The sequence below is a fragment of the Pseudorca crassidens genome, chromosome 13, assembly GCF_039906515.1.
Source record: "Pseudorca crassidens isolate mPseCra1 chromosome 13, mPseCra1.hap1, whole genome shotgun sequence".
Lineage (NCBI taxonomy): Eukaryota > Metazoa > Chordata > Mammalia > Artiodactyla > Delphinidae > Pseudorca > Pseudorca crassidens.
Window position 1 is genome coordinate 17,893,147 of NC_090308.1, and position 13,099 is coordinate 17,906,245.

The window sequence follows — 13,099 nt, forward strand, 5'->3', positions numbered from 1 at the left end:
TCCCCATCAAAACATAAAAGCTTAGCTGGACAATTGCTTACAAAAAATTAAATTAGAAAGTTTCTATGAATCACTGCTGCTTTGCCTGCAGATACAACCAAATTTAACTTCAACCCCAATTATGACAGCAGGCTGCCTTTCCATTAACAGCAGTCATTTAGGAGTTCAAATTATGGTTAGAGAATTTAAGATAAATCTAAAGCATAAATGCTGATTTTTAAGGTAGTGAATTAATAAAACAAAAGAAGTCATCCCACACTGATGAGATGGATGAAACTATTAGATTTTATACTCAGTTCTTTAAAGTATACTTTCAAAAAGCAATGTGGCAATTTGTCAAGATTTATAAAAATATTTTATCTTCAAAATTTCACCACTGGAAATTTACTGTAATTGTAAAACAGTAAAAATCTTCTGTTGAATTCTCTGTAATGTCAAGAGAAATACACTCACTACTGTATTAATTATATTATAAACCTGATTATAATATTAAAGCTAAATGTTCAGAAAAGGGAGGTATGACTGAGTGAACTACGCAGCCCTTGAAAATAATTTTAAAAATTGATAAAAACTATAATACTTTAGACATACTAAGTAGAAAAAAAAATACCAAACTGAATATGCTCTAAGAATATAATTAAGTGAAAATGTATATGTATTTGAAAAAAGACTTAGGGAAAATGAACAAATGAAAAACATTATTTTAGAATAGTGGAATTACAACAGTATTTACGACTAATCAAACTTTTTAAAAGGTGCATTTTTCATATGAAATACCATGAAAATAGTTTGCCAATTTTTAATGTCATTTCCGTATTGGTCATTACACTTTGTATTAAAGTACTGTTAAAATGTAGCTTACGCTGAAATTTTTTCTGCTTCCTAGGCCACTCAAGAAAAACTATACAAATCAAGTCACGATATTATTATGATTCATCCATTTGACAAGCATTTTACTGAGCGCTTAATACGTGCTGGTCACTGCAGCATGGGCCAAGAATTCTTGTTTTCCATCATTTAATTTCCCTGGCTTCACTGCATCCTTTAGCCAGCACACTCCCCTCTACCACACTTTTTATTCTTGTCATCTACTTCAATGTTCCATTTCAGGACCTAAAACCTAATCTTAATCCTAAAATCATTGGTTCTGTGGCCAAAAAACTTTTCCAGAAGAATGGATCATATAATCATATGACAATGCTTTCAATATTTAAGAAAGTTATCTTCTCTATGTGTACACTTTGGGTTCAACATGAGAAATCCACTCTAAAACTTTCTTCTAAAATTATTTCATTTTCAGTCATGTACCACAAGGTTCACTGTAGCTCTATTTACAATAGCCAGGACATGGAAGCGACCTAAGTGTCCATCGACAGATGAATGGATAAAGAAGATGTGGCACATATATACAATGGAATACTACTTGGCCATAAAAAGAAATGAAATTGAATTATTTGTGGTGAGGTGGATGGACCGAGAGTCTGTCATACAGAGTGAAGTAAGTCAGAAAGAGAAAAACAAATACCGTATGCTAACACATATATATGGAATCTAAGAAAAAAAGAAAAATGGTTCTGAAGAACCTAGGGGCAGGACAGGAATAAAGACGCAGACATAGAGAATGGACTTGAGGACACGGGGAAGGGGAAGGGGAAGCTAGGACAAAGTGAGAGAGTGGCATGAACATATATACACTACCAAATTTAAAATAGATGGCTAGTGGGAAGCAGCTGCATCGCACAGGGAGACCAGCTCGGTGCTTCGTGTCCACCTAGAGGGGTGGGATAGGGAGGGTGGGAGGGAGGGAGATGCAAGAGGGAAGAGATATGGGGATATAGGTATATGTATAGCTGATTCACTTTGTTATAAAGCAGAAACTAACACACCACTGTAAAGCAATTATACTCCAATAAAGATGTTAAAAAAATAATAATGTAAAAAATAATTTAAAAATTGTTTCATTTTCAGTGTCTCCTATTCCAAAGGCTCTTTCTTTTCTGCCATTACTCATATGGAGGTCTTCCCTAATTTAAGGTAAAAATTAAAATCTGCATCTTACTCTTCTTGATGACATATAACTGCTACTTATATACACTGGTGAATTCACTAAATACATGTTCTAAATGAGTATTTTCTATTGTGAATCCACCCATTTCTTTTTCTTTCTTAAATTTAATGTCCCTATATCCTGGCTCATGTTTGAAATGATGCTAGTAAAGTACCCTTACAAATTAATCCTTCCTACAATATATATCTCCTAATTTTTCTTCTGTTATCATTCAAATCCATCTTTCTACAGAAGTATACAATGCTTACTTACTCTCTCCTACAAACACTTCAAGAACGTGATATCCTGGGTTTCCTTTTTTCTCCCCCTGTTCAGAGTCTACTAGTCTTCCTTTCTACATCTTTATTTTAGTGTCTTTCAGGATAAAATACCAGTGCTGGGAGCCTTGGTGCTAAAGGGTTCTGAGCTGTCAGGGAACCATTCTATATGTGCTTCTTTGTCTTACACTCAGGAAACATCACCTCCATTCTAGTAACCACTACTGGTTAAATATATTTCAATGGCTTGATACATGTTTACTTTCAAACAAAGTTAACAAGTAAAACTTGCTAATGAAACAAAAATGGATTTGTTTATCAGTAGACTTAATTAAATATGTGATATCAATTATATTTTAGCAGTAATGAATTATCAATATATATATACACTAATATGTATAAAATTGATAACTAATAAGAACCTGCTTATAAAAAAATAAAAACAAAAATTAAAAAAAAAACACCTAATATAAGAGAAGCTTAAAAATAGAGGAATCTTAGTACTTTAAATTGATAGAAGCCACGGACAGAAAACCCAATCTTGAGCATATACTTATATAGCTACTAAATGAAGTATTCTGATGTCAGAAGACAGCTATCAATCTAGTAGTCTCACTTTTCTAGCTACACAGGATTATACAATAATAGTGTTCGTTAAGGCACTGTACGTCAAATGTCATCTTAAAATCAAGAAAGTGAACAATAATTTATCCCAGTTAGGTACAAGGTTTGAAGAGTAAGACTGGGAGAAAATGTTCACCTTTTGAGAGAATGAATATAATACAGATAAATCTGTGGTGGGTCATAAGAATGTCTCTGAAGATAGTGATACAATGAGAATTAGCCGATTTGAGGTTGAAACGTGCTGACCAACATGGTAAAAGTAACATGAAAACAGGGAAGGTTATCTGATGATGCATGTGAAATTTTAAGAGTCCATGGACTCAAAGAGGTCTTTTCTCATTAGGTACAATTAAATGTAAATCTGCTTGTGGATTTTTCCTAAACAGTGAGTATAAGACCAAGTGCCATGACCACAAAGGGATACCATAAAATCAAACGTGGGAATCACCAAATTAGAATTAAATATGCAGCCTGGAAGCAATCTGTGCAACTCTCTAGTCCTGAGTAGCTAGGGTTACTTGCATTAAGTTATCCAGATCTCTCATCTCACATTAGTGTGAGTACTTGTATTGAGTATGATTTAATATTAACTTTAAAAAGATGGCCTGATAAACTAGCAAATATAAAAGAGAATACAGTTCTTGGTGAACTGAGTGACTTGTGAATCCCATCCTAACCCCGGCTATTTGTGATACTGCCTAGTACATTGATTAAGAGCTCCAGCTCTGGAGTTAACCTGGGCTCAAATTCCAGCTCTGTTACTTCATGAGGCAAGTTACTTAAGCTCTCCATGACTCATTATCTATAATCCTAAAAGGAGACAATAAAAGTACCCAAGTCATAGTGCTGTTATGAGAATTATGAAAGATAATGCATTCCAACTGCAGAGTACCTGGCAAATAATGCATGTTCACTTTACCTACTAATTCTTTTCTTCTTGGTGCTTGAAAGCCAAGCCATCTAAGTAAGGGTCTTGAGTTCAAGATATAAGATGCTATTTTTATCTCAACTAAGAATATAAGAATTGCTAAGACAAAAGGAAACAACTTGTGATTCTGAATGTGGTTTCTCTTCTTGCTGCTATGGCTTAGCAAGAATTGAGATGGATGAGAGAGATGGATTAGCAGATGGAACATCTGCTGAACAATACTTTGGTGGCAAGAGTTCAGAGAAAAGCAGAGGCTCCATGAATGAGAACATACAAACATACTTATTGATGTAAAGACTATTACCAAACCTGTGATCCCAAAACATTGTTCTCATTGAGTGACATATCTGTAAATGAATTGAAGGTGAGTTTCTTCATCTGCAGTTTCAGCAATAGTTTAGCAGAGCAATTATTGCTGGGAGATCTGCAGGTATGAGTGTAATCTTGGGGATTGGTGGTTAATGTGAACAGAGAGCAGGCAGTAGTAGAGTACAGGTAAGAGTACAGACTTGATTAAATCTGGGCTCTTCGGCTTATGAGCTGTATGACTTTGGGCAAGTTACTCAACCTTTCTTCTTCAGTTTCCTCATCTGTGAGATAATACCTGCCTCATGCGGTTGTTGCTAAGATTAAATAAATATGCGTAAAGCACTTTGGCAGCACAAGTGTTAACAGATATAGTTATTTAAGAACAATCTACAGTTGAGAAAGATAAAAATCAGAGAAAGTGAGCCCGTGTTCTGGAGAAATAACTGTGCACAGGGGAGTTTGGGGGCTTCTGAGAGTTAGGATTCTCTCATCAGAAACACAACACTGGTAGCAGTGGGGGAAACTCAAGGGTAGCAAGTTTGTGAGGATTATTGAAATAGATCTTTAGATATTTTCATGAATATCATGAATGTACCCTGAGTTTTTACTGTAATCTGTTTTTTAATATTACATAGGTAATCTACCTACAGCTTTTAGCCCACATATAAAATTAAAGAAATCACCACATCTACTCAACTACTTGAAAACAAATTCTGGCACCAGGGGTGGGAGTGGGGTAATGTCAGTGGAAAACAAACACAAAAGCCCAACTTTTCCTTAAAGATTAACTTAACTACATCATGCATATGTATGTGTGTGCCTATCAAGGGTCATCAAACTATGGTCCACTGCCTGTTCTTGTATGGCTTGCAAAGTAAGAATGGATTTTACGTTTTTAAATAGTTAAAAAAATCACCCAAAATAATGATACCTGAAAATTATATGAAATTCAAATTTCCAAGTCCGTAAATAAAGTTTTATTGTAACACAGCTGCATTCATTCATTTAAAAGCTGTCTACAGCTGCTTTGGGGCTATAGGAGCAGAGCCGAATAACTGCAAGAGACCCATATGGCTTGTAAAGCCTAAAATATCTACTCTCTGGTCCTGTACACAAAAGGCTTGTCATAGCATGTGTTATAAAGAAAGGGAGTAAATTAACCTCTTAGCTGTGCTTCTCCAAATGTAACTAAACTGCCATATTTAGCCGTGATCATATTCACTTTTAGGTTCCCTAACAGAGAGGCTTCCCTTCAACCTGGTGCTTTATATAAATCGTTGAATCTTCGTAACAACTCTGAGGTAGATACTACTCTCATTCCCACCTTACAGAGAAGGAGCAAGCACAGAAAGCTTAGTTGATTTGCCGAAGGTAGCACCTGACTGGACAGCTGAGGCCGATTCAGACCCAGGTGGTGCAGCTCAAGAGCTCAGGCTCTAATCACTTTGCTCCAGCATCAACGGCTGCAGGACTTCACACCTGAGTCACGTTAGATTTTACGAAAAACAGCTTCAACAGAATTGACTTAACATTTAACTTTTGACTCTTTATTAAGAACTGGCCATATAAAGAATACCTGCATATCTTTAATAAAAGTGCTATTAAAATGTAATATTAACTAAATTGTCACTGTTCCCTATGTAAGGGAAAAATCTTGTCTCCCCTGGTGTAATATATACTTTATTAGAAAATAAAAGTTACACAACATCTTGATTCCATTTTTTGTCAGTTTACCTTTAACATTAACAGTAACAGCTAGTTTATCATTAACAGAAAACAGCTAAGTCTTCATGGCTGTGCTTTTCTATACACCAGCCTATCTTCTTCTTCCTTACGTTCAATAACACTCTGCTAGGACAATTAGAAGTGAGAGAGCTATGTCTCACGCTTTCATCAGTCTGAATATTTAATGGGAAAGGCATGCATTAAACAAATAATTTCATTATTAATGACAAGTATAAGTTTTAGAAAGGAAAAATACAGCATGCTTTGAGAGTATATTACTAGGGGACACAATCTAGTCCACATGGCCAAGACATCCTTAAAAGTAGTGACATCTATGCTGAACTATAATGGGTGAGAGGGAATCCTTCGGCCTTGAATTATTTCTAGGTAAAGAGAAGAAAATGTGGAAGATTCTGAGCAGGGAAGGATGGCCCTTCTAATAAAATCTGGTAATTTGCCAACATGAACTGATAGAACACATTCTGCCGGCACCTGCCCCAGACACTTGCTAGGAACAGGAAAGGTTGAGAGCTGCCTAGCTTGCTTACTGGAGGGTGATTCTGCTCTCGATGGGAGGGGTGTTCCAGTAGCTCCCAATGTTGGCTATGTGCTAGAATTCTGGGGCGATATCTCAAGGAAACGAGTCATGTAGTGAGGAAAAAGAGAGCTCATTTAATTCACTGAAAATCTTATCCCAGGTGAAAAAAGAAATTAGGAAGCTGGAGAAGACTGTTACCAGAGGGTTAGCCTATGGATCTATTTAACAGTGCCTACAAATGCATACAAAAGAGCCAGACTTCTTTCATTTCTGATCCTAGGAAAGGAAAAACATCACTGCCATCCTGAAGAAACCAGGAACTTATAAATATTACCACTATATAGGAGTGAAAACGGGAATAGGTAGAACACAGAGAGGAAAAAAAAAAATCTTCCCTGTACTTCTGCCTTTGTTGCCAACCAACAGTTGTTAAAATGATTAGATAATTCAGAAGACAGTTAGCACTGTCAGTTTAAATGTTTAGACAGTTCATTTTATGTTGTATTATAAACATAGGGTTTTTTCTTCTGGTTCCCCACCCCATGCCGTTTCGCTGCTATGCTTTCCTATTCACATACATTTGCCATAGAACACCTACAGCAAATAAAAGGCACTTGGTGGTTGGAGGTTTCCCAATAAAAATAAGGGCAACCGTTTATAGGAAGTTCATTATGTACCAGGCACTGTGTGGAATGTTTTGAATACATGATTATCTCACTTAATTCATTACAACAACCTTTTAACCTATTATCACATCTATGTCATTAATGAGGAAACTAAAGCACAAAGAAGTCAAATAACTCTGTGCCAAAGGTCACACAGTGAGGGATGCCACGGTCAATTAAACAGATGCTATTCCTCTTGGAGTTCAGTCAATCTTTTGTCTGAACACAATATATCTTCTGGGTCCCAGAGGAAGGCTAAAGGGGATCAAGGAAAAATAACAGCAATCTTAAGATTCTTCAGCCTACTATCTTTTCTTCGAATGAGAAAAAGGCTGAGTTGAATTAGATTGAGAAAAGAACAGATTGAAAAGGGAAGTAAGCCAGTTATAATAACCAGTGGTTATAAGCTGGTATATAAAAAAATGTGCCAGTGGTTCTAAACTTTAGTGTGCATCAGAATCTCCTGCAGGTCTAGTAAAAACAGATTGCTGGGCTTCACCCACAGACAGAGTTTCTGATTCAGTGGGTCTGGGGTGAGTTCTGAGAACCTGCATTTCTAACAAGTTCTCATCTAAGGCTGCTGGCCCAGGGACCATAATCTGAGAACCACTGCCCTATATACACTACATAAATTCACTCTCTTACAACATAGCTCTAGTGAATAAAACCATACACCTTTCCTAGGAAACTAGAACATAAATAAAAGGGCTCCTTTAGAGGTTAAAGAGATGTGGAATTTTCAAAGAAACCTTAAAAAATTTTTTCCTTTATTACATTTTTAAATATAACATTTGGTATATACAAAAAACATATGTAAGATATGTAAATCGTAAAAACCATATAAATCTTATACCTAATTCACAGTGTAAATCAGTCTCTTCAAATACTACTGATGATCTTCTTTTGATATTAAGCTGTATTTATTATTAGAATTGCCAAATATTCTTAAAATAAGATTTAATTTTTGAAGAATACTTATAACTTTCATAATGAACATATATTGTATAAACAGGTTAAATTTTAAATCTTTTTTCTTCATTGCTTATTCCACAATTTTCACTAGTGAATAAACACTACTGCTACTGAAGACTAAGCTAATAGAACATATAAAGTTGGACAAGAAAAATAATTCAAACTTTCCAAGATATATTGTGAAATTACTAAAGACAGAGAGAACACAATGAAATATTTTATCTTAAAATTATCCATTTTAGTTATCTTGCTAAATAAAGAAAGCATAAAATTTATGACTGGGTTAGACCATTCTAAAGTAGGCTTTCAAAAATAAATGATAAGAGAGCCGTCAGTGCTACTTCAGTAATTATATACAATGAATACTGTCAGTGAAGTAAAATCTTACCCAGGTCTAGTCGTTTTGAATTCCACCTTGAGGATAGGCTTGCATGGTTCTGGCTTCTTCCCATCCTTTAACTGTTTTCCTAAAATATATTTTCCTGCATTAAATTCTAAAATTCTAAGTTACTCTAAATTCTTATACATTGACAGTTTATAAAATGAAATATAATGAAATCTACCATGAAACATTTTAAAGTGGTCTTGAAAGAAGTATTTAATACAAAATAAGATATTTTAAATGCTCAATTTACTGTTTGAAATTCAGTGCTAAAAAGTAAATAAAATAACTTGTCAACAACATTTATGTGATAAAATTCTAGTAAGAGAAATTCAGTCTTTCCAATGTTCTTAGTTGAAGATAAGCAAAATAGGGTCTCAATTTGGTCAATGAATTCAAGTTTTAAAACAGCTTATTTGAGAAAAATAAATCTAAGTCATATTTTCACCCAAAGTGACAGGCTGCAAAATTAAATCCCTATGCTAATAAATTCATTAGCATAAATTTACATTTACATTTACTCTCTTACTCATTTACATTTACTCTCTTAAAGTAAAAGCCATCCATTGCAATGTCCAGAAGATTGCTAAAATAAACCAACCTCTATAAAATGTGTCAGAAACTCATACTGTCAAAGAATTTTGATTATTTTTAAAAAGGTTGATTTCTATTATCTATTTTTACATGTTCATTGTATTAACAACTCAGAAAAATTAAAGAAAATAAAACATATTATTCCCATTTCTTAGGGATTAATCAGTCTCACCATTATTATACTATTTGTGAAGATCCCAAACACACACCGCTATCCCAACACTTCTTATCCTCTTTCCCAGCTTTATCCCCCACAGTAACTAGCTCATTCTAATAAAGTTTGTATTTTCTTTTGTTTGTTGTTTGCCTCACCAACAAGAACGTAAATTCCATGAAAGCAAAGGTTTTTAAGTGTGTGTTTTCTGTTGATACATCCATGGTGACAAACATTGTTTGGCACAGAGTGGACACTCAGTAACTATTTAATCAGTGAATAAATTAATAATTTTTCTTTAGGATTAATTTCTAGAAAAGAGATACTTAGGTAGAACTGTATTCCAGAAAGGAAGAAGAAAGTGTAGGAGGGTATTTTGCCACACGCTTCCTGAACAGTGCTCTTTTTTTTCTGATTTGGTAAGTGGAAAGGGTATCTCATTTTAATTTGTATTGATTTAATCCCTAACGGAAAATTCTTAGGCTTTATGATCATCTGTATTTCTTCTTTTAAAAATAACATATCTTTTACCCGTGCTTGTATGTTATCTTCTTTATATTTAAAAATAAACTTAATATTCAAAGGTCATTAACATTGTATCCATATGTTGCAAATACTATCCCTAGTGTCACTTATGATTGATTAAATAAGTCTATCAGTCTTAATCATGTTTCTATTTAAGAAAACTTAAAATCCTAAAATGGCAATTCTTCCAAAATTAACTTACAAATTTAATGTAATTAGAATTCCAACAGCTTTTCTTAAATTTGGACAAAATGACCTTAAGGTTCACATGGTGGACTCAATTCCTATGAACAGCTAACAAAACTAAAAAAGGAGACTGACTTCCAGAATGACAAAGTGTGACCTCCTTGAACTCGCTCACCTACTATAAACTCTGCAAATTAACTGAAGCCACAAAATGAGCGTTAACATTATCTACTGAATGGAAATGACCAAACCTTGGTAAGACAAGGGGGACTGGGATGCTTTGACAAGGACTATTCCTATTCCCCTTGTTCCCCAGCTCAGTGGCCCAGTACCATGAAAAGGCAACAGCATCATCAGCCAACAGAGAGGACTGAAGTTTATCTGCAGTTCCATTAAAACCAGATTCCCTAGACGGCAATCAGTACTTTGTCCCAATCTACAGCTCCCTGAAAAACTCTACTCCCAAGGCATTGTGGCAATTTCATTTGACAGAACAGACATCAGCTCAGGGAGACAAAAAGCCCTACCTCCAGGGCATCACAGAAATAATAGCAATCTGCTGGCAATATCACAGCTGCCTAAGGCTGTGGTTTTAGTTGAGGCAAATAAGATCCTGGGCAGGAATTTTTTAAAAATCCTGAAGAACTGGACATACTCTAGGAATCTAAAAGGCTGTATACATGTGCAAGGCAGTATGCATGCCCAGGAAAGACCTAGGAAAGGAAAAGGCCCCAGTCATTCATCTCTGGCCAACTCTAAGACTCTGGGCCAACAGGAAGTTAACAAAAAAAGAAAGTAAAATGAGCTATAGTACCACTGCTGGCAGGAACAATGGAAGAGAGGTACTTATACATGGCTGGTAAAAATGCGAAGGATACAGTCTTTTTGAAAAGCAGTTTGAGAACATTTATGAAAAATAGAAATATGTAAAACTAGTAAATTTCAAGGAGTAGCAATTCTACTCATAAGCATTTATTCCACAGAAACAAAAGGACAAATTCCTATCGAATACATACAGAAAGGTAAAGGCAGCACAATCTGTAGTGATCAGAAACTGAAAATAAAGTTAACGCCCATCAATTTGGCATGGCTGAATAAAGTGTGAAAAACTGTGAGACAAACAATTGGCTGATACACTACCATTGAAGTGAAGGAATTAGGGCTGTGCCAGATGACATGGAGAGATTTTCCTCAAGTACAGTGGATTAACAAAAGTGAGATGCAAAATAGACTAATATAGTTCTATTTTTGTAAAACAATGACCAAAAAATCTCATATGTTTGTATATGTGTGTGTAAATACATACGATTTTAGAAATGCATATATTTTGGAAGAACACCTGTAAGATTTTTGACACAGCTTACCTGGTGGGGCAAGAAAGGGGACTGGGCTGCTAATGTCGGGGAACGTTTAGGGAGAAGAGGCTGGTACGCTACGATCCCGTATCATCATATGTGTATGTGTACGAAAAATAACTATCATTCTTTTTTGTCACAGCCTCTTTGGTTTCATGGTTAGGAAGTTCTTCCCCACACAAATATCATTACAATTTTTTTTTTTTGCTTTTTCTTGTAATTGCTTTATAGTTTCATTTACTACATTTATTTTCTGAAGTATATTTTGATATAGGGAAGGTATTTTTTCTTTAATAATTTCAGCACTATTTGTGTAGTTCTATTGAGCTATAATTGCCAGACAATACAGTGCAAGTATTTAAAGTGTACAATGTGACGAGTTGTGATACAGGTATGCACCTGCCAGCCTTATTACTGAACCATCAGAGCTTTCCCCACTGATATGAAATGGCACTTTTAGTACATTAAATTTTTATAAATACACACCATTCAACTGCTACTAGAACATCTAATCCTGCCTTAAGATCCCAGGGAAACATCTCTTCACCTCTTTATGCAGAAAATGATGATGCAATGGACTCTTGAACCTCTGGCATCCTAACTTACAAGAACCAACAAGTGACTAGTGATAGAGTTAAGTAGAACACCAGATCAAGGGACAGGAAAGGACTGCCAGGGGAGAAGACTGGTTTCTTGAGGTGGGAGAGAGAATTGGGGTAATCAGAAAGGTATGGAAAAAAGGAGGCTGAAATCTGAAAGCTAGTCCCTCATGCTGTACAAGGAACAAAGTAAGAATTTCAACCTCTATTTCAATCTGTTCAGAGATATACGACCTTTCAGTCAGGAATTTAAATGTTTGCTCTGAAGAAGACCAGATACATGAAACCTGACCAGGTACAAAATTCTTAAGGTTTGTCTTGCTCAATAGTCTCTTGGTATTGCTCTACTGTGTCCAGCATTTAAACTTAAAGTTTGAAGCCGGTCTGATTTTTACTTCTTTATAAATAAACTTTTTTTATAAAAGTTTGGACAAAATGCATGGATGCAAGGATGCATACAAGGATGCTAAGAGAGTAGTTTCATTATCTCTATAAATTAAAAATGTTACAGTTTTTATAGTGATTTTTCATTAATCTTGCTTGGAAATTAGTGAGTCCTTTTGATTTGCATACTCTGATCTTTTTTCAACTCAGGTTTTTAAAATTATGCCACTGATTATTGCTTATATTCCTGAAAGGTTTATTCATCTGTAATCCTAGACTAACCATTTTCTAAATCAAATCAAGTAATAAGGCACTAGCTAAGATTTTATAAAGCACATATAGCTAAACGACATTTAGAGCATCACTGGATTTCATCATTCAGTGTCATTTCACTTCTTAACTGCTACGCCACCTCCGTAGAAAAATGTGTGCTTACTCTTTCAACTACCTGTGAACTACTTTGATAAATCATTGAAAAGATCTGGTTAAATATAAAACTCGACTTAATAAATCACATAAACCTCCATGTCACATGTGATTTCTTCTTGTCTCTTATTATGCCCTGCTTCCCATCCCCCAAAATTACCCAGCCACAATCAACAAAGTCCTATTGATTCTAATTCCAGAATTTCATTATGTATGTCCATTTCTTCTCATTAGCAGTCACAATTGACATCTTCATTATTTACTGTTAACAACAGCTTCCTAATTGACCTCCCTCTTCTGCTCCCAGCTCATCTGATGCAATACCATCAAAGCAGTATTTCCAAATATAAATTTTATGTTTCTCACTATAAAATCATTTCCTAGGTCTCCATCATGAAGTCCAAACTC

General features: G+C 35.0%; 1 protein-coding gene across 11 annotated transcripts in view; it reads right to left on the minus strand.

The window, feature by feature from the left end:
• Positions 1–13,099, minus strand: part of STXBP5 (syntaxin binding protein 5) — a 167,960-nt gene that overhangs the window by 86,790 nt on the left and 68,071 nt on the right. For all 11 annotated transcript variants that reach the window (XR_010933634.1, XR_010933632.1, XR_010933633.1 and 8 more), the window contains exon 9: positions 8,475–8,553. Coding sequence is in view for 8 of the 11 variants with exons in the window: in XM_067701835.1 (XP_067557936.1) it covers positions 8,475–8,553 (79 nt within the window). In the remaining 3 variants the exon portion in view is untranslated. The remainder of the gene's footprint in view (positions 1–8,474; positions 8,554–13,099) is intronic.